This window comes from Rhinatrema bivittatum, chromosome 1, assembly GCF_901001135.1.
Source record: "Rhinatrema bivittatum chromosome 1, aRhiBiv1.1, whole genome shotgun sequence".
Lineage (NCBI taxonomy): Eukaryota > Metazoa > Chordata > Amphibia > Gymnophiona > Rhinatrematidae > Rhinatrema > Rhinatrema bivittatum.
The window spans coordinates 499,573,624-499,599,862 of NC_042615.1; the positions used below are offsets into that span (position 1 = coordinate 499,573,624).

General features: G+C 48.3%; 1 protein-coding gene across 1 annotated transcript in view; it reads right to left on the reverse strand.

Moving 5' to 3' along the window:
* Positions 1-26,239, reverse strand: part of L1CAM (L1 cell adhesion molecule) — a 324,282-nt gene that overhangs the window by 166,103 nt on the left and 131,940 nt on the right. Inside the window, 1 exon segment of the mRNA XM_029609487.1 lies at positions 17,724-17,908. Coding sequence (XP_029465347.1) covers positions 17,724-17,908 — 185 coding nt within the window.

The window sequence follows — 26,239 nt, forward strand, 5'->3', positions numbered from 1 at the left end:
AATCATTTGACCCTTCTCATCTTAACTTCTGAACTGCTTTTGTTATAAGTGGAACTGGGGGAACTATATAAAGCAGTCCTTGACTCCGTTAGATTGAAAAGTTGTCTGTAGCCAGTCTGTCCTCTGTTGGTATTCTGGAGCAGTACACGGGAATCTTGTTTAATGGTGTTGCAAGGAGATCTATGATCAGAATGCATCAGAGTTGGAAAATATCTTATGCTACTAGATTGTTGAATAACTATTCATGTGATTGTAATTGGTGACACAATCTGTCAGTCATCTGATTCTGGCTGCCAGTGAGATAGACATCTTGAAGACAAATCTATTGAGAAATTGCCCAGTTCCAAATTTTACAGGTTTTCTGACAAGGATTGAAAGAGTTTGTCCTTCCCTGTTTGTTGATATAGAACATGGCTACTTGGCTGTCTGATTGGATTAAGACTACCTTGTTCTTTAACCAGGTACTGAACAGTTTGGATGCATTGAAAATGGATCCTAGTTCCATATGGTTTTGTGTGAAGCATTCTTTCTGTTGGCATCCATGTTCCTTGAAAACAGAGGCTGTTGGAATGAACTCCCAAGCCTTGATTGGAAACATCTGTAGTTATTGTTCCTTGGAATTGAAGTTAGTGAAAATAGTGACTTCTGAGCAGGTTGGAAGGATCTAAACACAGAATGGATGAGAATGGTGGATATTTGCATCTTGAGGGATAGTGGTTGGAGATGTTGGTTCCACTGGAATTTCAGATGTCACTGAGCTGGTTTCATGGCAAGACAGGCAAGAGGGATGATATGAACTATTACTGCCATTAGTCCCAGCATCCTCAGGCTTGTTTTCTGAACTGACCTATGGACTGAGACATTCTTTCTGCTTCTGACTGGTTTGAATGTAAAGATGAATTGTGTTTGTCTCTAGTCTGTCTCCTGTTATTTGTTGATATGTTTTTAATGAATGTTTGACTTGTACTCCACTTAGGACTCCTTACGTAAGTGGGAAAAAATAAACATCCTTAAGGAGAGATTTCCTGCATATTTGGGACCATTATTTGCAATATCTGTCACACAGAGTGAGAAGTCTGGTCTTAACATATTTGCATAACATTTGCATAACATACAAAAGATGGGCTTGGTTCATCTGGACGGTGGATGTTTTCCTCGCAAGAACTAGCTACGGTTGCAATATAACTTTGGTAATTCTCGTAGGGTGGATGGGGAGGTTGGGGGATAGTCTGCTCTGTGCTTGGCATTTTGTTACATTATTTCTGCTGTATTAATGTTGTAAAATATAATAAAAAAGATTTGATCTCTTTGAGCTTATCCACCATAATTGTTCTTTCTTTTCTCTGTGACAATGCCCTACTACTATGGGAATTTTTTTTTTGGGGGGTGGGGGGGGGGGGGATTTGCAGGGTTTTTTCATATATCTATATATCTATCTCTTATCTATATATGTAGAGGAAATCCTCCAAACTGACCATGATTTTGGAGGGGGACTTTCTCCCCCCAACCTGGCTGTGACTTAATAACTAGGGGCAGCTGGAAGGTTAAATTTTAAACTACATGTACTGCCTGGAAAGGAATATGAGAAAGGACTATAGGTTTCTACTCCAAGTACTTCCTAATTCCAAAAAAGAAAGCAGATCATTGTTCCATTTTGAGCCTCAGAAACCTTAACAAGCATCTAAAAAAGGAAAAGTTCAGGATAAACTCTGTAAGTACCATTCTTCCTCAATTAGAGATCAATGACTGGCTATCCACCCTAGATCTCAAGAATGTTTATACACATATCCTCATTCTTTCGTGTCCTTGAGCTATCTAGGGATGGCAACAAAATGGACTGATTCAAATTAAACTCCAAGATTATGGTAAGAAGGATGGAATGGATTCAAATTAAACTACAAGATTATGGCAAGGATGGAACAGTACGAAGTTATAACGCTCCTGGAGAGATCTGGAGGAACTGTTCCCGACAAGACAATGCCTATAGTTCAGAGATGCGATGAGCCGAGCATATCTCCACCAGGAACACTGTTTTCAGGGTTAATAAGTGCAAGGAAAGTGGCCAAAAGGAGGGCCCTGCCAAAAACTCCAAAACTAGATTAAAATTGCACAAGGGAACCAGCCACCAAAGGGGTGGCCAGAGGTCTTTTACCCCTTTCAGAAAACGGGTCATATCCGGATGCACCAAGAGGTGGGTTCCGCTCACCTTGCCCCTGAAACAGGAGAGAGCCGCTATCTGGACTTTCAAGGAGTTAAGGGACAACCTTTTATTCAAGCTGTCCTGTAAAAATTACAGAACCAGAGGGATTTTGACCATCCGAGGGATAACACCGCATTCCTCGTACCAGGCCTCAAATATTCTCCAGACCCACATGTACGCTAAGGACATAGAGTACTTCCGCCCGCAGGGAAAGGTGGTAATTATTGCCGCCAAATATCCAGATTTCATCAGGTGAGCCCTTTCAAGGGACAAACCATGAGACATAATCAAGTTGGATCCTTGTGAAGAACTGGGCCTTGCTGGAGCAGGTCCCTATGTAGCAGGAGGCACAGGTGGGTCTCCACAAGTAATCTCTGCATGTCTGCATATCAATGACTCCTGGGCCAATCCGGAGCTAGTAGGACTAATCCCCTGTGGCGCTTGATCCTGAAAATAACCCTGCCCAGCAGGCGCCCCGGAGGAAAGGCTTATAGTAAGTCCTCTACTGGCCAGGTCTGAACTAGGGTGTCGATCCCCAGGGACCACTGATCTCTTCTGCAACTGAAAAATTGGGGAACCTTTTTCATTGTGAGATGCGGCCAGCAGGTCAATTGACAGGAGGCCCCAGCGATCTACTACCAGCTGAAAGGCTTTGGCCGACAATGTCTACTCTTCTGGATCCAGACTCTCCCTGCTTAGAAAGTCTGTTATGATGTTGTCTTTTCCTGCGATGTGGGAGGCCGAGATCATCTGTATATGTAATTCCGTCCATTTCATAAGGAGATCTAATTCCAGTGACACTTGCTGGCTCTTGGGTCCTCTCTCGTGGTTGATGTAGGCTACCGTTGTTGCATTGTCCGACATCACACAGATCACCTGACCCTGGAATATGTGACTCAACTGAAGACATGCCAATCTGACCGCCCGGGCTTCCAGGCAGTTTATATGTTCCAGAGCACCTCTTGCCTCGTCCAATGCCCCTGGGCCATCAGATCCTGACAGTGAGCTCCCCAACCCTGGAGGTTCGCATTTGTCATGAGGACCAGCCAGTTCGGCAGGGACAGGCTTACACCCTTGCCCAGGTGAGCTTCCTGCAGCCACCACTGGAGTCAAGAGCATATTTCCATCAGTAGGTGAAAGCGAATCGAATAGCCTTGAGACAGTGGATTCTAACATGACAGTAGAGAGCGCTGAAGTCATTGCATGTGTGCCCTCGCCCACACACTACCTCCAGGGTTGATGCCATCAAACAGAGGACCTGAAGATAGCTCCACACCTTGGGGCATATTGTGTTCGTCAACCGGCACACTTGGGATGTCACCTTCCTTATCCGCAAGGGGAAAGGAAGACCTTGCCCTGTTTGGTGTCAAACCTGATTCCCAGATATTCCAAGGACTGGGAAGGCAGCATGTTGGTTAAAAGCACCAGGGTGTTGGTGCTGCTCTCCTGTTGGCTTGGACTGAGCCGTAGAGAGGAGCTATGAGGGACTTTGGGTAGACCAAGGCAACACTCACTTCTTCAGCCCCACAGACCACCTCAGAGGAAACAGCAGGACACCAGGAGATGACAAATCTAATACCTGTGTGCCCTATTGAGATGTCAAGGCCTATGTGAAGGAAGTGTATAAGAAACTCCCTCAGAACATCTTAAAGGCCCAGCCCTCCTTCAGAGCTCACCCAGCAAAGGATTCTGGGTCAGGGAGAATACCTTCAGCTAGGGATAAGAGAGCAGGTCCCAGAGGGGTTAGGTGGGCCCCTGCAGGAAGAAAGAAACCTCGAGAAATAGAATTGCACTGCACTGCACTGCAAGTGGCATTTGTGAAATTTTGTTTGTTGAACTGCATAGAACAGCAAAGTTGCTCTGGCTGTTTCTTGCTGCAAAATAAGGAGATTTATAAAGATTTTGCCAGAGTACAGACCAAGTCTGTTCTCTGGCCACCCTCTGACCGCTCGGTTTCACAGCCTGCTTAATTTCCCTCCTTCTCACATGTATGAACAGTTTGAAAGGCTCATAATGAATTGCATCACATCGCATGTTGATAAGAGGCTGTTCACAGGACAAATTAGATTTCACCTATGTAAATCATGTACAAACCAGCTGCTCAATTGTACACAATACATCAAGGATGGTTTCCAGAAAGGTTTAATTACAAAAAAAAGCAGCATTTGTAGATCTCTCAGCAGCCTATGATATCATCAGTCATGGATAGTTATTCATTAAATTGCCTGAAATGATGAAAGACCTAAATCTAACCAAACTCATTCAATCTCTACTTAAGGACTGATGGTTCTTTACAGAACTAGATGAAAAGCAAAATGTTTGATACAGACATAGTAATAGCCTTCCCCAAGGCATACAAGGCTTGCACTAGCATGGTTTAATATTTAAACCAATGAACAGTCAATTTGCCCAGATACCAAAAGCTTTATCTACAGTGTGTGGGTGACCTTTGTGCGACAACTCAAGGCAATGATTTCCACTGTGTTGAAATTATCCTGATTGTGACCTTACAAACCTAACTCTCTACTATGAGAAAAATCAACTGCAAGCCAACCCAACTGAAATCCAAGTGTGTACCCTCTATATAAGGCAAAGGGATGCAAAGCAGGACTCAGCATCACACAAAAAGACTTAAAACTGGCTCACTGCTTGAATCTGGTCTACCTCAGTGTAACACTCAACCAATCTCTGACATGCAGGGCATACATTGACAAAATCAAAGTAAAGGTGAATTTGCAATGTAACATCATTTGGAAACTGGTCAAAACTGAGGGCATGATGCACAAAGTGTTTTTGCTCGTTCTGTGTCTATGAGGAAAGACCATGATGAATCGGGCCCTAAATGGAGAGCCAGCGCATTTGCATGTAAGTCAACTATATTGGCTCTCTGTTGCTCAGTAGTAGAACATTCACTCCCTGCATGGGAAAGGTGTGTGCATGCAAAAAATACTGACCAAAAGAGTTAAATGCTGCAGAAGTATTATTGGCTGTCTTATGCCAAGTAATAGAGACAGTATGCACTTTCTCTTTAAAACTTGCTGTAAAGTCCATGGGTAAAATGTACCCATGGACTTTACCCATTGTCAGACTTTTCCTGACAATCTGAAACTTGCTCCCCCCACCTTCAGGTGCAGTGAGGGGAATGGACATTTTGAGGGTAATTTACAAACAACTTGTATATCGTTACAGTCTGCATGTACATTATATGTGCTGGCATTTCATTTTGAAATCCCCACAAGTCCTTTCTTCAAGTGCTTTGCAGATGCTCAGGAGAATTATGTTTTAGCGTTGTTTAGTTTATGAGAGATAGATATTCAAAAGACATTTAGACGGATAACTTAAAGCTTTCTTTCTAAATGGAAAGATTTGGTATATTCAGCTTCTTATCCTGCTAAAATATAGCCGGATAAAAAGAAAATTGGTTCTTACCTGCTAATTTTTGTTCCTGTAGTACCACAGATCAGTCCAGACTCCTGGGTTTTGCTTCCCCTCCAGCAGATGGAGACAGAGAAGTTTTAACGGACTCTGCCTTGTACCCTGAGGTGCCACCTAGAGTCTGCCAGTATTACACTGTACCCAAGCAGAAAGGTTAGACCACAACTTCCACTATAACCAAACTTTCCACCCTAAGAGCAGAGGGAATGAAAAACTCATAACATAATGACCAAAAGCATACCCATATTCTGAACCCGTAAAGGGGGGCATACTTATAAGAACACCTAAGAAGTCTTCAGATTATGAAAAATAAACAACCGGCCGAGTGGAGTCTCCATTTCCCTGTGGGCGGGACTCTGGACTGATCCGTGGTACTACAGGAATGAAAATTAGCAGGTAAGAACCAATTTTCCTTTTCCTGTACGTATCCGGATCAGTCCAGACTCCTGGAATGTACCAAAGCTTCCCTAACCAGGGTGGGACTGAGAGAGTCCCGCTCAGAGTACACTGACCCTGAAGGAACCGGGCTCTGGCATCCGGTCATCTAGGCGATAATGCCCAGCAAAAGTATGCATAGATTTCCACGTAGCCACCCGACAAATTTTCTTCGGCGACATCTGTTGACATTCCACCCATGAGGCTGCTTGCAACCGAGTAGAATGAGCCTGAAGACCCACTGGGATCGGACGGCCCTGAACAAGGTATGCAGCAAAAATTATTTCCTTCAACCAGCGTGCAATAATGGCCTTTGAAGCTTTATGCCCCTTCCTGGGACCACTCCACAGGACAAACAGATGGTCTGAGAGATGGAAACTACTTGTAACCTCCAAGTAATGCAATAACACCCGCTTTATGTCCAACTTTCTTAAATCCCTAGACTCTGTAGTAGAAGAATCTAGGTCCGTAAAGGAAGGAAGCTCCACCGACTGATTCAAATGAAAGGAGGACACCACTTTCGGGAGAAAGGAGGGAACCCTCCGTAAGGAGACCCCTGCTGCAGAAATCCGTAAGAAGGGCTCCCTGCAAGATAAGGCCTGAAGCTCCGAAACACGCCTTGCGGAGGAGATAGCTATGAGGAAAACTACCTTCAATGTCAGAACTTTTAGGGTTGCTCGCTTCAACAGCTTGAAAGGCGCATTACAAAGGGCGCGGAGCACCAGTCAGCTTCCATGAGGGACAGGGGTTCCGAACCGGAGGACGCAGATACTTAGCAGGACGCAGATACTTAGCAGGAAACGAATAACATCTGGATGGGATGCTAGAGCAACGCCCTGCACCTTCCCTCGAAAACAACCAAGGGCTGCCACCTGAACTTGTAAAGAATTAAAGGCCAATCCCTTAGCTAGACCTGCCTGTAGGAAGGCCAGAACATCCACAATCAAAGCCCTGGGTGGCTCCACCTTGTGGTCTAGACACCAGGTCTCAAAAACACCCCAAACTCTAACGTATGCCATGGAGGTAGATGTCTTTCGGGAATGTAAGAGTGTGGCAATCACCGCATTCGAGTAACCCTTACTCCTTAATCTCCGCCTTTCAAAAGCCATGCTGCTAGACAAAAGTGATCTGCCTCTCTTAAACAAATGGGGCCTTGGTGAAGCAGCTTCAGAGATGGACGAATCTCAACGGTCCATCTACTGCCAGATTTACAAGATCCGCAAACCATGGGCGCCTCGGCCACTCCAGCGCCACGAGGATCACTTCGCCCGGATGAGCCTCGATGCGGCGCAGAACTTTGCCGACCAACGGCCATGGCGGAAAGACATACAACAGAATGTCCTTTGGCCAGGGACGTCGCCATCAGGTCCATGGAGGGCCTGGACCAGCAGTTGCACAGAAGATGAAAGGCCTCTCCTGAGAGTTCCCACTCTCCCGGGTCCAACTGGTGGCGGCTGAGAAAGTCGGCCTGCACATTGTCCACTCCAGCTATGTGAGAGGCTGCCATCTTGTACAGGTGCTGTTCTGCCCAGTTGATTAACAGATGAGCTTCCGTCGCTACCGGGCAACTCTTGGTTCCTCCCTGATGATTGATGTAGGCCACGGTCATCGCATTTTCTGAGAGTACTCTTACTGATCTTCCCTCTATTAAGGGAAGGAGGGCCTGCAGAGCCAAGCGAACCGCTCTGGTCTCCAACTAATTGATAGACCAGGAGGACTCCGTTCTTGTCCATTGGCCTTGCACCGCTCTCCCCAGACAGACTACTCCCCAACCGGAGAGGCTGGCATCGGTGGTTACCACTATCCAAGAGGGAATTTCCAAGTCCACCCCTTGACGCAAATTGTCGGGGCAGAGCCACCAAGGAAGACTGGAACGCGCCGAGTCCATCAACGGTAGGAGAAGATGAAATTGCTCGGAGATCGGATTCCCCTGGGAGAGCAAGGCTGACTGAAGAGGATGCATATGCACAAAGGCCCATGGAACCAGATCGAGAGTGGAAGCCTTCGAACCTAGGACCTGTAAATAATGCCAGACCTTGGGACGAGGCATGGACCGCAAGCACTCCACCTGAGTTAGGACCTTGCTCAGTCTCTCCTTGGTAAGAAAAATCTTGCCCAAGAATGTGTCGAACCGAGTCCCCAGAAACTCCAAGGACTGGGAGGGAGTTAGATGACTCTTGTCGGGATTGACAACCCAACCTAACGAGCTTAACAATTGAAGTACCCTGTGAACCGCTGTCCGGAAAAGTTCCTCCGATTTCGCTCGAATCAGCCAGTCATCCAGGTAGGGATGTACCAGTATACCCTCTTTCCGAAGGGCCGCTGCTGCAACCACCATCACTTTGTTGAACACCCTGGGCGCCGTCGCCAGACCAAAAGGCAGCACACAAAATTGAAAATGATGTCCGAGGATTGTGAACCACAGATACTTCTGATGATCTTGATGGATAGGTATGTGCAAGTATGCTTCTGTCAGGTCTAGAGACACCAAAAGTTCTCCCCAGTGAATGGATGCTATCACAGAGCGAAGAGTTTCCATGTGAAACCGAGGCACTTTTAGAGTCCGATTGACTCTTTTTAAGTCGAGGATGGGATGAAAGATGCCCTCCTTTTTGGGTACCACTCCTCTGCATTCTCCTGTGGGTACCAGCACTATGGCTCCCAAGTCTTGTAGGCAGCGTATGGTGTCTTGAACCACCCGACATTTTTGGTGGTACGAGCACGGAGAAACCAGGTAGTGCTCCTGGAGCGGTCAAGCAAAATCTAAAGCGTAGCCGTGTTCTATTATATTTAGGACGCATTGATCTGAGGTCAAGTTGGTCCACTCCTCTAGAAAAAGAGACCCTATCCTTAGTACAGAGGAGTGAACCAGCCTCGCTTCATTGCGCTGACTTGAGGCCCCCATGATTCTGTGGCGCTCCGTCCCTGGTAGGACGTCGGCCACGAAAGGACTGGTTCCAGGAATGTTGACGGCCTGGACCCTGACGAGATGCGGATCCAGAGGATCGGGAGGAGTGAAAACAGCGAATCCCCCGGAATCTCGACTGCTGAGGAAAGGAGTGCTGTGTCCGTCGCTGCTCGACGCCCTCACTCCGCCCTCTTAACCTCTGTGGCGACTCCCTCCGGGTCTGATGGACGGTTAGCAGCCACGGCGTCTTCTTGCCGTCTCCCTCTGGCGTCCCTGGACCGGCACGATGCTGCGGATCCGCCATGTTCCTGATGACATAGGGCGCGCGCGTTCCGATTGATGTACCAGCAAGGGCGCGAACCTCGGGGGCGTTCCCCTGAGCTGACGTCATCTGCTTCCAAAATAAAAGGTCTCAGTATACGCTAATAAATTGAGTTAGCAAGGATTCGTACAAACTACTTTGCCTCCTCGGACTTACCAGGGGTACCCGCTCCCCGGGGGCCTCGCTCTCTTTTCTTTACTTCAGATTGCTGATAGGAACCGGTACTCGCTCCTCGAGGGCCCATGTTCCTGAACACTCTGAAGATTCTCTACTGCCTGGAAGCTATCGCAGATACAGACATTTGTGATTTACCATCGCTCTCTCAGAGCTTTCCCTGGAACCAGGTACTCGCTCCTCGACGGCCTAACCCTTTCCAGCTACTGAGCTTCCTAAAGACCTTATGTGAGTTTTGTCATCCAGTTCTGGCTATGAACACAGCACACCCTGTCTACTCACTATCTATAGTTTCTCTACAGCTCAACCCTGGGATCACTGTTCCAGTACCTGAGGGACTTCAGCCCTGCCGGGCATATCAGCTCACTACTGCCAACTCTGGTGGTTCTACTAACCTGTCTAATAAAATAATTATCTGTGTCTGTCTCCGTACTCAAGCCTAGCAGGTGGTCCCTCTCAGGATATCCTCCTGGGGGCGTAGTCATCTGCCATCAGCCCAAGGATCCACCTATCTACATTCCTCTACAGCTGAGTGCCCTCTCCAAGCACTCCGCTGGTAACAGATTGCTACTCTTCTTCATCAGGAGTCTTCAGCAAGAGATTCATAACAGATTGCTACTCTGCAGTCTAAACCCTAACAGATTGTTTACTACTCCCTCTACAGGAGCTGAGCATATCAGATTGTTAACTCCTCCTTCTACAGGAGCAGATTCATTATAGAATGCTAACATCTCCCTTCTTGAGGAGTCGAAGCATAACAGATTGCTAAGTCCAGTGGATCCGGCTTTAAATTGGAGAAGCAGTACTTCTGGGAATCCAGCTTAAGGTATGAGATGTCAGTAACCCCATGGACCCGGCACATCTCTCCGCCTTGCAGGCTATACCGGGCCTGGCTCAACGCATCTCAGAACAGAAAGAAACCTTGGAGAAACTTACTGCAGCATTCCATCAGCTTCACACACAGAAGATACAAGGCATAGTTTCTACCCAAGAAGGTTAGTTACAGGAGGTAACTTTAAAGACTGCTGTTCCACTGGCTGCTCCTATTTGTTTCTCCGGAGAATTCCAGAAGACTTGGGGCTTTTTGAACCAGTGCAGCTTGCATTTCACCTTACAGCCTTCATTGTTTCCTACGGGCCTCTGTAAGACCACCTACATCCTGTCATACTTGGATGGGAGAGCCTTGTCGTGGGCATCTACCTTGTGGGAACGCAAGGACCCTATTTTGCAGGACATAGAAGGATTTATGGAGTTGTTTAAATCCATTTTTTATGGCCCTGCTCTTATGTCTGTGGCCAGGTTTGCTTTAGTGGACTTGAAGCAAGGGAACAGACCATTGGCTGAATTTGCCATATAATTCAAGATTCTTGCAGCGGAACTTCACTGGGACCCCTGATGTCTCAAGACTCTCTTCTGCAGAGGCCTGGATACCCGCTTGAAAGATGAGCTGGCCGCTCGCCAGACACCTGACTCGCTGGAAGAATTGATAACCTTAGCTACTCGGATTGATTGTCGGCTCCGAGATAAGGTGAAGGAACTCCGGCCTAAAGTGTTACCTGCACCTTGGATGTTCCAGTAACTGCTGCTGCCAATAAAGATGAACCAATGCAACTTGGTCATGGTCACTTGACCTCAAAGGAGAGAAGATTTCGGAAGAAACGCGGCCTGTGCATGTACTGTGGTCAGCCCGACCATGATGTCTCTACATGCCCCATTCGTCCGGGAAATGGACGGGCCTAAGTCCCGCGGGAGGACTGTTCTTGGGCCATACTGTGTTATCTCCTCCGCTCTCTGATTCAGTCTCTGTGACCTCTGAACCAGCAACGGTTCGGACCCCTGCCCTGTTGGACTCAGGGGCAGGAGGCAACCTTATTCTCAGATGTCTTGTGGAAGACCTGAGGAGTCCCTTCGTCAAATTAGAAGATCCATTATTGCATCAACTTGAAATAGGCTTTGGATGTTCCTTTACATTGCCACTTCTCTTGAGGATCTTGATGACGTCCACAGCAGTTTTATTCCTGGCTGCTGATATTCATAGCGGTTGCTATGTTTGCCATGGCTAGATGGCGCTCTACATCTTTATCGTCTTCACGGATTATAATTTAGAGATATCTGCTACAATTGTTTCACTCGGAAGTTTTGTCTAAGCTCTACAGCACAATTAGATCCGAAGAAGATATCTCTGGCTACCAGCCTGTTTGGTTTGCTGGTGCTGCCACCATCTCTCTTCCAGCTTCATCTACGGAAGAGTTATCCAAAAGTGGGTTTTGGACGTACCCCAAAATTGCCACTTCTGTTGATGTTTCTGTGACGTCCAATAGCAGCTATTGCTGCTGAATTCTACACTTCATCCAGCTACCTTACTGAAGAAGTTACCCTTAGAAGTGGGGTTGGACACACCCCAACATCATCACTTCCACTGAAGATTCAGTGACGTCATAGCAGCTAAGCTATTGCTGCTGAAGTCAACACCGCATCCAGTTACATTACTGAAGAGTTACCTTTAGAAGTGGGGTTGGATGTACCCCAACATCGCCACTTCCGTTGAAGTCTCAGTGGCGTCTATAGCAGTTAGCTATTGCTGCTAATTACTACCTACCATCTCTCATCGAGCATCATCAACTGGAGAGTCATCTTTAGAAGGGGATTTTGGACATTCTTCAACATCACCACTTCCACTGAATTCCTCAGTGACATCCACAGCAGCTCTACCCATTGCTGCTGATATCATTAATAACACTCTGAAAGATTCTTCCAAAACTCAAGATCCATCTGTCACCATTGCAGAAGACGATTAGACATCAGATCAAAGAGATTCTGGATGTTCGTAACAGAGGCAAGAATTTTGAATACCTTCTGATTTGGGAAGGCTTCGGCCCCGATTTGATTACTTGGGAGACTCAGACCAATATCTTGGACAAACAGATGCTTCATCAGTTTTACCTCGCGCATCCTTTGAAACCTAAGCCTGGTACCCGAAGAGGAGATCGTCCTTTGAAGGGGGGTACTGTTGCGTCCGTTGCTGCTCGACACCCTCATTCCGCCCTCTTTACCTCTGTGGTGTCTCCCTCTGGGTCTGATGGACGGTTAGCAACCACAGCGTCTTCTTGCCGTCTCCCTCCAGTGTCCCCGGACCGGCACAATGCTGCGGATCCGCCATGTTCCTCATGATGTAGGGCGCGCGCTCCGATTGATGTACCAGCAAGGGCGCGAACCTCGGGGGTGTTCTCCTGAGCTGACGTCATCAGCTTCCAACATAAAAGGTCTCAGTATACGCTAACAATTCGAGTTAGCAAGGATTCGTCCAAGCTACTCTGCCTCCTCGGACTTACCAGGGGTACCCGCTCCTCAGGAGCCCATGTTCCTGAACACTCTGAAGATTCTCTACTGCCTGGAAGCTATCGCAGATACAGACATTTGTGAATTACCATCGCTCTCTCAGAGCTTTCCCTGGAACCAGGTACTCGCTCCTCGAGGGCCTAACCCTTTCCAGCTACTGAGCTTCCTAAAGATCTTATGTGAGCTTTGTCATCCAGTTCTGGCTATGAACATAGCATACCCTGTCTACTCACTATCTATAGTTTCTCTACAGCTCAACCCTGGGATCACTGTTCCAGTACCTGAGGGACTTCAGCCCTATCGGGCATATCAGCTCACTACTTCCACCTCTGGTGGTTCTACTAACCTGTCTAATGAAATAATTATCTGTGTCTGTCTCTGTAGTCAAGCCTAGCTGGTGGTCCCTCTCAGGATATCCTCCTGGGGGCGTAGTCATCTGCCATCGGCCCAAGGATCCACCTATCTACATTCCTCTACAGCTGAGTGCCCTCTCCAAGCACTCCACTGGTAACAGATTGCTACTCTTCTCCATCAGGAGTCTTCAGAAACAGATTCATAACAGATTGCTACTCTGCAGTCTAAACCCTAACATATTGTTTACTACTCCCTCTACAGGAGCTGAGCATATCAGATTGTTAACTCCTCCTTCCACAGGAGCAGATTCATTACAGAATGCTAACTTCTCCCTTCTTGAGGAGTAGATCATAACAGATTGCTAACTCCTCCTTCCACAGGAGCAGATTCATAACAAGGAGCCTCTGGTCCTGGGCTTATCTTCCAGCAACTTATGGACCTTATTCTCTCCCAGAGACTTTATCATGTCCTCCAATTGTTGGCTGAAGAGCAGCTTTCCCTTGAAAGGCAAGGAACCGAGCTGAGCTTTGGAAGAAACATCCACAGACCAGTTCCTAAGCCAGAGGAGTCTGCAGGCTGAGACAGCTGAAACCATAGTTCTGCCCGACGTACGCAGGAGATCATACAGAGCATCTGCACTGTAAGAGACCGCCGCTTCCAAGCGACCGACCTGAATCGCTTCAGCATCGGAAAGAGACACCGCAAATTGTAAGTGCTGCACCCAACGCAGGCTTGCCCGCAGTGCAAAACTGCTGCACACGGCTGCATGTACCCCTAGAGCCGAGATCTCTAAAATCTTCTTAAGCTGCACTTCTAATTTGCAATCATGGAAGTCTTTAAGGCCGTTGCTCTTGTGACTGGGGTGGTGATCTTTTTCATCACTGCTGAGACCGCCGCATCAACCTTGGGCACTTCGAGAAGGTCCAGAGCTTCCTCTGGCAGCAGGTACAATTTGTCCAAAACTCGGCTGACTTTCAATCCCAGATCCAGAGTGTCCCACTCACGAAACAAGAGGTCAGTTACTGACATATGGAAGGGAAAGGACCGAGCTGGACCCCTGAGGCCAACCATCATGGGATCCACAGCATCCATTCGTGAATCCCCTTGAGATGGGGTGGGCAATTCCGGTCCTCGAGGGCTGCAAACCAGTCGGGTTTTCAGGATATCCTTAATGAATATGCATGAGAGAGACCTGCATACACACTGCCTCAGTTGTATGCAAATCTATTTCATGCATATTCATTAGGGGTATCCTGAAAACCCGACTGGTTTGCAGCCCTCGAGGACCGGACTTGCCCATCCCTGCCCTTGAGGATCCTCAATCCCTAACTCTTCCAGAATAGCTGGGATGAGTGGTCCCAATTCATCTTTCCGGAATAAGCGTACCACCTTTAGATCGTCATGGTCCACCATAGAGGTACCCACTTGTTTGGTAGCCTGGGGCTGGCCATCCTGGTCTGCATCAGGCCCCTGAGGGTCCTGCAGAGGAGCCTCCCCGTCATCTGAATGATCCGATGAAGAAGTATCCACCGGAGAAGTAACAGACCTGAGAGGGCGCTTGGATTTCATGGACCCCACCACCGGTGGGGACTTAGGACACTTATGGGTGGAGGAGACCTTTCCAGACGCCGGAGTTGGGCGAAGGGCTTTGGTACCCTGGCATCTAGCCGATTTCTGGGCCTTAAAGGCTTGTGGAGCAACAAAACGAATTCGGAGTAGAATGAAGAAGATGACCCATCTGAGGCCCCCCGAGGTCATTTCCTGAAGAATGTTCCTGATCCTCCTGCAACTTGCCCCCCCTGGAGGCCCCAGGTCGCGGTGAAAGAGGCAGTGGGGAATTCCCTTCCCCCATAGCAGCCATATCCTGCTCTCTAAAAGTTTTTAAAATGGCCTCCGTTCCTGTGCTGAGCAGGAACGGGTCCAATGGCTGGCGCTGCGATTCGAACCTCTCAGGCTCTCGGTGCCCTTTAGAGCTGCTGCCATGGGGATTTTCCCCAACAGACCTCCCCGAGGTTCCCTCCCCTCCCGAGAAGCAGTCCGCACAAATGTCGGCTCTAGAGAGCCGCACGTGCGCTCCCACATGCGGACCAGGCCACATGTCGCGGCAAGATCAGCGGGCTAAATTTAGCCCAGGAATGAGGAGGTAAACAGCGGGCTAAAAATAGAGCGGGAGGTCAGCGGTACGCGGCCAGCTGAAAAGCGTCGGCAAAAAAGGGAGGGAGGGGCCGGAGAGGATGCTGGGCCGGCCGCAAAATGAACAATATCTTTTTCTTTTTTTTTTTTTAAAGGGCTCTGCGCTCCTTCTTGCTGAGAGTGAGTGAACCGGGCTCCCAGGTATCACCCTCAGCCGCAGGCAGTTACTGGATCTTCAACCCCCTGCTCTTCAGCCTCTAATACTAGAGGGGATGGTCCCACAGGACCTGACAACCCCCTGGGAGGCTTAAATACTAACCGCTGCTTTCTTTCTTTCTTTTTTTTTTTGTAGCTGGAAAGCCTCAGAATAAAAGAACAAACCGAATTCTAAAAACTAATCCTAAAATTTAAAACCCAAACTAGGTAAACCAGACTGAAGGGATTTGCACCTCCACCATCTGCTGGAGACAGAGAAATACTGACAGACTCTAGGTGGAACCTTAGGGGCGGATTTTCAGAGCCCTGCTCGCGTAAATCCGCCCAAAACCGGGCGGATTTACGCGAGCAGGGCCCTGCGCGCCGGGAAGCCTATTTTACATAGGCCTCCCGGCGCGCGCAGAGCCCCGGGACTCGCGTACGTCCCGGGGTTCTCGGAGGGGGGCGTGTCGGGGGGCGGGGCCGGAGCGCGCGGCGTTGCGGGGGCGTGTCGGCAGCGTTTTGGGGGCGGGTATGGGGCGTGGCCACGGCCCGGGGGCGTGGCCGCGCCCTCCGTACCCGCCCCCAGGTCGCGGCCCGGCGCGCAGCAGGCCCGTTGGCGCGCGGGGATTTACGTCTCCCTCCGGGAGGCGTAAATCCCCCGACAAAGGTAAGGGGGGGGTGTAGACAGGGCCGGGTGGGTGGGTTAGGTAGGGGAAGGGAGGGTAAGGTGAGGGGAGGGCAAAGGAAAGTTCCCTCCGAGGCCGCTCCGATTTCGGAGCGGCCTTGGAGGGAACGGGGGGAGGCAGCGCGGCTCGGCGCGCGCAGGCTATACAAAATCGATAGCCTTGCGCGCGCCGATCCAGGATTTTAGTAGATACGCGCGCCTCCGCGCGTATCTACTAAAATCCAGCGTACTTTTGCTTGAGTCTGATGCGCAAGCAAAAGTAGGCTGTTCGCGCGCCTCTTAAAATCTACCCCTTAGGGTACAAGGCAGAGTCTGTTAAAACTTCTCTGTCTCCATCTGCTGAATGGGAGGCAAAACCCAGGAGTCTGGACTGATCCGGGTACATACAGGGAAAAAGGAGGCATTCCAGGGAGGAGCTATTCATCCAGCTAACATAGCTAGATAAGTAGTAATATTCAAACTTATCCAGCTAATGTATCTGGCTAACTTTAGACCTGCTTATCTGGCTAACTTTAAACTTATCTAGGTATATTCAGCAGCACAGCCACACCACTGAATATCCAGCTAACTTACCCCTGGATTCATCAAAATGCTATAAATATAGTGGAAATAGCACCCGCGATAAAAAAGGGGGCGTGGTTAAGCTAATTTCCCTGCTCCTGCATCGCATAGGTAATTTCCGCAAGATGCGATACATTTATTGCACCTGTGCTGATTAATCCACTGCAGATGCGTTACTGACCGAAAAGGTTTTATTGGGGTGGGGGTGGGAGTGGGAGAGAGAGAGAGAGAGAACCTCTGTAGAGACCAATATGTAAGTTTACTATTTATACCACTTAACAGGGGGCACTATTAACGCGGGGTGAGGTCTGGGGAGTGGGATAGGTTTGGGGGGGCAGTTTTACATACACAGAGATACGAACAGCAAAGTTGACATCAGAGAAGATTTTTTTGTCATTTGGAGTGATGAAAAGTAAAAGAGGAGTTGATTTGTATAATGTACTCTCTACCAAGCTGCAATCAAGCTAGATAGAGAGTGGATCAAGCTGGGTACTTTGCAAGCTGCCAGAGCAATTTGAAAGATAACCCTATCAGTGAAACTCCTGTTACCAATGAATAGAGATGGGAGTGGGTGTTCTGTCTTCAATACAAAATTATATAAGCCAATTTGTGTAAGGGGACAGGCGGCTGCAAATAAGAAAGCAGGGAGAAAGATCACAATCGAACTCCGTCATCTTGCAGAGACACTTTAATGGAAACAGTATTTCATGTATCGGGAACAGAGATCAGGTCCTTTAATATAAAGTTATACAGTGTATCTTGTGTATCAGGGACAAAGTGGGGAGTGGACGTTTTCTCCTTACTATAAAGCTATACAACGTAACTCATACATTGAAGACAGTGAGGGCAGCAGAGATTTTATCTGTGATATCAGATTATACTGCTCTGTTAGGTTGATGAATGTTCTGAACGCACCTAGACTCTTCCCCTCCTGCTGCCTCCCCCCCCACACACCAGCACCACCCACCGCGTCTCTCACCTATCACAGTCACTCTGTAGGAATGTTTCACTTCTCCCAGACTGTTCTTGGCTATACACTGGTACTCTCCATCATCCTCCTCTATCACGTAATTGATTTGCAGGATCTTCTTAAAGTTTTCATAGGAGACACGACCCAAGGGCATCTGGTCATTCAGTCGCACCCACTCGATCTCGGGAGTTGGTCTGTAGGTGAGAGGATACAGGAAAATTGGTTCTCAGCTGCTAATTTTCGTTCCCGTAATACCACAGATCAGTCCAGACAAGTGGATATTGCATCCCTACCAACAGATGGAGGCAGAGAACAAAAACTTTGAGGCACTGCTACATATCTGAGAGTGCCACCTACATTTCCTCAGTATTGATCTGTACCCATGCTGAAAAGTAAAGACCATCCCCCTTTTTCAGGGTGAACAGGAAACTCAGGGTTGGGACTCCCTGACCTGGAGCCCCCATGCTTCCAGAAAAAAATACTGATAACCACATAACTCAACAGTTCTCAACTTATTCACAATTTGTAAAGTTTCTGCAATTAATACCAGGACATTCAGTCTTTCAGCAGTACAACTGGGTGGGTCTCTGGACTGATCTGTGGTATGACAAGAATGAAAATTAGCAGGTAAGAACCAATTTTGCTTTCCTGTTCATAACCAGATCAGTTCAGACAAGTGGGATGTACCAAAGCACCTCTAGACTAGGCGGGACCCCGAAAGACCTGCGCACAGAACACTCTCACCAAAAGTTGCGTCTTTCTGCGCCTGAACGTCCAATCAGTAATGCTTGGTGAACGTATGAAGCATTGACCACGCCACTGTCCTACATATCTCCTGCAGAGACACCAACTGACACTCCACCCAGGAAGCTGCCTGCACCTTTGTAGAATGCGCTTGCAAGCTTACCGGAACCTCCCGACCTTTACAAATATAAGCGGAGGAAATAGTTTCCTTCAACCAATGAGAGATTGTAGATTTTGAGGCCTTATCTCCCTTCCTCACACCCCCAAAAACATAAAGAGGTGATCCGACCGCCAGAAAGTATTGGTAACCTTAAGATAATGCAACAGGGTCCTGTGTACATCCAAAAGATGCAGCTCCCTCTCCTGTGGGGTCTCCCTAGACCAGTCAGGAAAGGCCTGAAGTTCCACTGTCTAATTCAAATGAAAGGAGGAAACCAGTTTCGGTAAAAAGGAGGGAACCGTTCACAACGTTACCCTGTCTATATCAATTCGCAGAAAGGGATCCCTGCAAGACAGAGCCTGCAGCTCCAAAATCTGCAGGCCAAACATATGGCTACCAGAAAAACAGCCTTCAGTGTCAGAGCCTTCAACGACGCTCCCCTTAAGGGCTCAAAAGGAGCCCCACAGAACACTTGCAGTACCAGGTTGAGGTTCCAATTCGGACATAACTTCCTTACTGGAGGCTGTAAAAGCTTGACTCCTTTCAGAAAACTTACAACATCCGGATGGGAAGCTAACGACCTCCCCTGCCACCTGCCCCTAAAGCAAGCCAAGGCTGAAACCTGAATACGTAGTGAGCTATAAGCCAGCCCCTTTGACAGCCCCAGTTGCAAAAAAAAGCCAAAATGTGAGAAACACTCACAGTTAGGGGATCCAGGCGCTGCTGTATACACCAACAGGCCGATTCAATAAGAGGTGCGGGCGAGCCGGCGCTCCAAGGCGTGCCCAGGTACCTCTCCTGGGGCGTGATTTTGTATTTAAATGATTCCACATGCTAATAAGGAGGTTCTAGGGACAATAGCGCATCCCTAGCGCCTCCTTAAGAACATAAGAACATAAGAAAATGCCATACTGGGTCAGACCAAGGGTCCATCAAGCCCAGCATCCTGTTTCCAACAGTGGCCAATCCAGGCCATAAGAACCTGGCAAGTACCCAAAAACTAAGTCTATTCCATGTTACCATTGCTAATGGCAGTGGCTATTCTCTAAGTGAACTTAATAGCAGGGAATGGACTTCTCCTCCAAGAACTTATCCAATCCTTTTTTAAACACAGCTATACTAACTGCTCTAACCACATCCTCTGGCAACAAATTCCAGAGTTTAATTGTGCGTTGAGTAAATAAGAACTTTCTCCGATTAGCTTTAAATGTGCCACATGCTAACTTCATGGAATGCCCCCTAGTCTTTCTATTATCTGAAAGAGTAAATAACTGATTCACATCTACCTGTTCTAGACCTCTCATGATTTTAAACACCTCTATCATATCCCCCCTCAGCCGTCTCTTCTCCAAGCTGAAAAGTCCTAACCTCTTTAGTCTTTCCTAATAGGGGAGCTGTTCCATTCCCCTTATCATTTTGGTAGCCCTTCTCTGTACCTTCTCCATCGCAATTATATCTTTTTTGAGATGCGGCGACCAGAATTGTACACAGTATTCAAGGTGCGGTCTCACCATGGAGCGATACAGAGGCATTATGACATTTTCCGTTTTATTCACCATTCCCTTTCTAATAATTCCCAACATTCTGTTTGCTTTTTTGACTGCCGCAGCACACTGAACCGACGATTTCAATGTGTTATCCACTATGACACCTAGATCTCTTTCTTGGGTTGTAGCACCTAATATGGAACCCAACATTGTGTAATTATAGCATGGGTTATTTTTCCCTATATGCATCACCTTGCACTTATCCACATTAAATTTCATCTGCCATTTGGATGCCCAATTTTCCAGTCTCACAAGGTCTTGCTTGTGATTTAACTACTCTGAACAATTTTGTGTCATCTGCAAATTTGATTATCTCACTCGTCGTATTTCTTTCCAGATCATGCCCACTGTATATGCATTTGGAATTCCCGCCCGGATACAAATCCTGTAGAGTCTCTCGTGATCGATGAAGAACAGGAGTTGTCACTATGCAGCATCGCCTTGATTCTTTCCGCTATGGAGAATAAACAAGCCATCCGTTTTGCGTACTGGTTCTGATTGTTCCAGGTATCGTATCAGGAGACTGCCGACATTCAGATGGCGAAGAAGGCGGGAGTCTTCAGAGTCCTTATGTTCATCCAGAGATGATAGGGAGATGGCTTGGTTCAAATGAAACTCGGAGACCACTTTTGGTATGAAGGAGGGGACAGTGCGAAGCTGTATCGTTCCTGGAGTGAACCTAAGGAACGGGTCCCGACAGGATAGTGCCTGTAGCTCAGAGATGTGACGGGCTGAACATTTTGCCACCAGGAATACCGTCTTCAATGTTAAGAGGCGTAGTGACAGACTGCGCATTGGTCTGAAGGAAGACCCCGCTAGAAAGTCCAATACCAGATTGAGGTTCCATAGAGGAACAGTCCATTTTAGGGGTGGTCAAAGTTGTTTAACCCCTTTTAGGAAACGGGTCAAGTCCGGATGAGCTGATAGACGATTCCATTCACTTCGGCTCTGAAGCAGGAGAGGGCTTCTACTTGAACCTTGAGGGAGTTGAGTGACATGTGGATAAAGGTGAACCGGTAGATGTAGTGTATTTGGATTTTCAGAAGGCGTTTGACAAAGTCCCTCATGAGAGGCTTCTACGAAAACTAAAAAGTCATGGGATAGGAGGCGATGTCCTTTCGTGGATTACAAACTGGTTAAAAGACAGGAAACAGAGTAGGACTAAATGGTCAATTTTCTCAGTGGAAAAGGGTAAACAGTGGAGTGCCTCAGGGATCTGTACTTGGACCGGTGCTTTTCAATATATATATATATATATCAATGATCTGGAAAGGAATACGATGAGTGATGTTATCAAATTTGCAGATGATACAAAATTATTCAGAGTAGTTAAATCACAAGCAGACTGTGATACATTACAGGAGGACCTTGCAAGACTGGAAGATTGGGCATCCAAATGGCAGATGAAATTTAATGTGGACAAGTGCAAGGTGTTGCATATAGGGAAAAATAACCCTAGCTGTAGTTACACGATGTTAGGTTCCATATTAGGAGCTACCACCCAAGAAAGAGATCTAGGCGTCATAGTAGATAATACATTGAAATCGTCAGCTCAGTGTGCTGCAGCAGTCAAAAAAGCAAATAAAATGTTAGGAATTATTAGGAAGGGAATGGTTAATAAAACGGAAAATGTCATAATGCCTCTATATCGCTCCATGGTGAGACCACACCTTGAATACTGTGTACAATTCTGGTCGCCGTATCTCAAAAAAGATATAGTTGCAATGGAGAAGGTACAGAGAAGGGCAACCAAAATGATAAAGGGGATGGAACAGCTCCCCTATGAGGAAAGGCTGAAGAGGTTAGGGCTGTTCAGCTTGGAGAAGAGACGGCTGAGGGGGGATATCATAGAGGTCTTTAAGATCATGAAAGGTCTTGAACGAGTAGATGTGACTCGGTTATTTACACTTTCGAATAATAGAAGGACTAGGGGGCATTCCATGAAGTTAGCAAGTAGCACATTTAAGACTAATCGGAGAAAATTCTTTTTCACTCAACGCACAATAAATCTCTGGAATTTGTTGCCAGAGGATGTGGTTAGTGCAGTTAGTGTAGCTGGGTTCAAAAAAGGTTTGGATAAGTTCTTGAAAGAGAAGTCCATTAACTGCTATTAATCAAGTTTACTTAGGGAATAGTCACTGCTATTAATTGCATCAGTAGCATGGGATCTTCTAGGTGTTTGGGTAATTGCCAGGTTCTTGTGGCCTGGTTTGGCCTCTGTTGGAAACAGGATGCTGGGCTTGATGGACCCTTGGTCTGACCCAGCATGGCAATTTCTTATGTTCTTATGTTCTTAACCCATTCTTCATACTGTCGTGTAGAAATTCCAGAATCATGGGAATCTTGGCCGTTCACGGGGATACCCCACTGACTTTGCACCAGGCTTCGAATATCCTCCAGATCTGTATGGATGCCAGAGACGTTGAGAACTTCCGCGTGCGGAGCAGGGTGTCAATCACGACCTTCGAGTAACCGCGCTTCTTCAGGCGAGTCCTCTCAAGGGCCAGACCATAAGAGAGAATCAAGACGAATCTTTGTGAAGAATCTGGTCCTACTGAAGAAGGTCCCTGTGTGGAGGTAGGCACAGAGGGCTCCCTGCAAGGAGTTTTTGCATGTCTGCGTACCATGGGCGTCTTGGCCAATCCGGTGCCACTAGTAGAACTAGTCCCCTGTGGTGTTCTATCTTGCGGATGATCTTGCCCAAGAGGCCATGGGGGGAAGGCGTACAGTAAGTCCTCCTCTGGCCAGGTCTGGATGAGGGCATCAATTCCTTGGGACTGCTGCTCTCGACTGCGGCTGAAGAACCTGGAGACTTGGGCATTGAGAGGTGTGGCCAGTAGGTCCATGGCTAGGGAACTCCAATGATTTACTATCAGTTGGAAGTCTCTGGTCGACAGCGCCCATTCCCCTGGGTCCAGGCTTTCTCTGCTGAGGAATTCCGTTGAGACATTGTCTTTCCCTGCGATGTGGGAGGCCGAGATCCCCTGTAGGTTTACCTCCACCCATGCCATGAGGGGCTCTATCTCCAGAGACACCTGCTGGCTCCTGGTTCCTCCCTGGCGGTTGATGTAGGCAACTATTGTAGAGTTGTCCAACATCACTCAAATCGCTTGCCCTTGGAGCCTGTGGCTGAATCGCAGGCACGCTAGTCTGACTGCTTGAGCTTCCAAGCGGTTTATGTTCCATCCCGCCTCTTCCTTGTTCCATTGTCCCTGGGCCGTCAGTTCCTGACAGTGGGCTCCCCACCCTGGAGGCTCGCATCTGTGGTGGGCACAATCCAGTTCGGTGGGGATAAGCTTACTCCTCTGCTTAGGTGGTCTTCCTGTAACCACCACTGAAGCTGAGAACATACCTTTGCTAGTAGGTGGAGGCGAATTGAGTAGTCTTGGGACAGTGGGTCCCAGCGTGACAGTAAGGTACATTGGAGTGGTCACATGTGAGCCCTTGCCCACGGTATGACCTCCAGGTTTGATGCCATGAGCACGAGGACTTGAAGATAGTCCCATACCTTGGGGCGCATAGTGGTCATCGATCGTCATAATTGCTCCATCAGTTTTCTCCTCCTCTGGGGAGGGAGGAAGACCTTGTTCTGTTTGGTGTCGAAACGGGCCCCCAGGTACTCTAAAGACTGATAGGGCTGCAGACTGCTCTTGACCCAACCGAGTTCCTGCAGTAGGTTCTTGACTCTGCTGGTCACCTGCAGGCTCTCTTCCGAAGACTTCGCCCTGATCAGCCAGTCATCCAAGTAAGGGTGTACCAAGATCCCTTCCTTCCTCAGTGTTGCCGCCATGACCACCATAAGTTTGGAGAATGTTCTGGGGGCGGTTGCCAAGCCGAAGGGTAGTGCTCGGAACTGGTAATGGTGTCCCAGTACCACAAAGCATAGAAAACACTGGTGGTCTTGATGGACTGGGATGTGAAGGTAGGCTTAGGAGAGGTCCAGGGAGGTTAGGAACTCTCATGGTTGTACTGCCATTTTTATGAAGCGGAGAGTCTCCATGCGGAAGTGTAGTATCCGCAGATGACACCTGACGTTCTTGAGGTCCAAGATGGGTTGGAATGATCCCTCTTTCTTGGGAACAATAAAATAGATGGAATAACACCCCGTATTTTGCTGGGGTGTAGGTACCAGAGTTATAGCCTTCAGACTGCGTAGTCTTGTCAGAGTGGATTCCAGTGCCAGTCTCTTGGTGTGGAAGTGGCAGGGTGATATAAATTTGTCCCAAGGGATGCTGCGAAACTCCAGAGAATAACCTTCTCAAATGATGTTTAGTACCCGTTTGACCAACGTGATTTTGACCCATTGTTGGTAGAAGAGGGAAAGTCGACCCCCTATTTCCCCTTCCTGTGGATGGGTCGGCCCATTCTCATTGGGAAGCTCGGTTCGAGCCTGCTCCCGGACCTGTTCCTCTCTTGGTTTGTCGGTTCTGAAAGGATTGGGACCTCCCGGAGGGACAAGGTGCTTGGGATGACGAATTCCTGTAGGGTCAAAAGCACTGGGAGCCTCTGCACCTAGTTTTTCTGGGAGAAGGACGCTGGGATCTTTTTCCTCTGTCTTCCGGTAGCCGAGGCACTGGAGATTCGCCCCACTTGCTAGCTAATTTCTCTAATTCGCTTCCGAACAGGAGAGATCCCTTAAAGGGCATTCTTGTGAGATTAGTCTTAGAAGTTGCATCTGCAGACCAGTTCCGCAACCATAACTGCCTTCTGGCCACCACTATCGAGGCTACTCCTTTTGCTGAGGTACGTACCAGGTCTGAACTTGCATCCGTCAGGAAGGCTGCGGCAGGTTCATTCGCTTCTCTGGCATACGTTCCGGAATTATCTGCCTCCCTCGAGAGAAGCAAGCAGGAGCATGCCACCAGCACACAGCAGGAAGCGATCTGCAGTGTAATTGCTGTTGTGTCGAAGGCTTGCTTAAGAATGGATTCTAATCGTCTATTTTGAGTATCCTTCAATGCCGCCCCTCCCTCAGTGGGAATGGTTGTTTGTTCGAGATGGCGCAGACCATGGTGTCCACTTTAGGGAAATGCAGGCATTCCTTGGTCGCTAGTTCCAGAGGGTACAAGGCTTCCAAGGCCCAACCTCCTTTAAAGTTCGCCTCCGGGGCATCCCCATTCCAGGTAAATCAGTTCCTGGATGGCTTCCATCATTGGGAAATAGCATGAGGCCTCATGAAGGACACCAAGATGGGGTTCTTCTTTGGTTCCACCACTGGGACCCTGCCTGGAATCCCCAGTCTTCAGAGACTGGGAAACAAGGGCTGGCAATTCATCCCTGTGGAAGAAGCGAAGCATGGTTCTGTATGGTTCCAGGCCTGGAGGGATTTCCCCTTCCCCTAGTGAGCCACCATCGTCATCTGTGGTTCTGGGTCCCTGTCAGGGAAATTCTTGGAGAGGCGAGGCATGTCTCGAGGCACCCGAGCAGAGCTGGGAGGGTCAGCTGCTCTTGGCTGGGGTTCCACCTGGGTCGCAGCCGGGGCTGACTGCGCCTGAACGAAGGCTTGCAGTCCCTGGAAAAATTCCAACTAGGAGAAGGCCCCTGGGTCCTTATTAGCATTAGGAGGAGTTGGAGAAGGGGCCACTGAAATGCCCTCTTGTGAAGAAGACGCCATTTCGAAGTTGCTTAGGTCCGGGGTGCTGTCGTATGGGGTAGTTCTCGACCCATCCTCCGATTGTGAAGGGCCAGGCTTGGATGGTCCTCCCTGGGCTTCCTTGCAATGTTGACACAGTCAGGACTCCAGTTCAGGCTGTGTGTACTTATGTGTGCAGTTATGCGTGCGGCTACGTTATAGACGTGCAAGTTGGGCGCTCAGACGGTCCAGCCTGCCCTGTGTGTTCCAACGGTCGAGGATGGAAAGGTGGCGCCAAAGCTCCTCATGTGTAAGATGGTGCCGCTGAGGGTCTCCACATGTCTGGACCACTACGCCGAACAAGGCCTAACCTAACCAAGGCTGCTCAACCCAATTTCGGTGCTCCCCTATTTACCTCGCCGGATGGAACAGAGTCAGTACGGCGCACCGAGTCCGGAGACCTTAGATTAAGTTTCCTGCTTACCTGGTCTCGACGCTTACC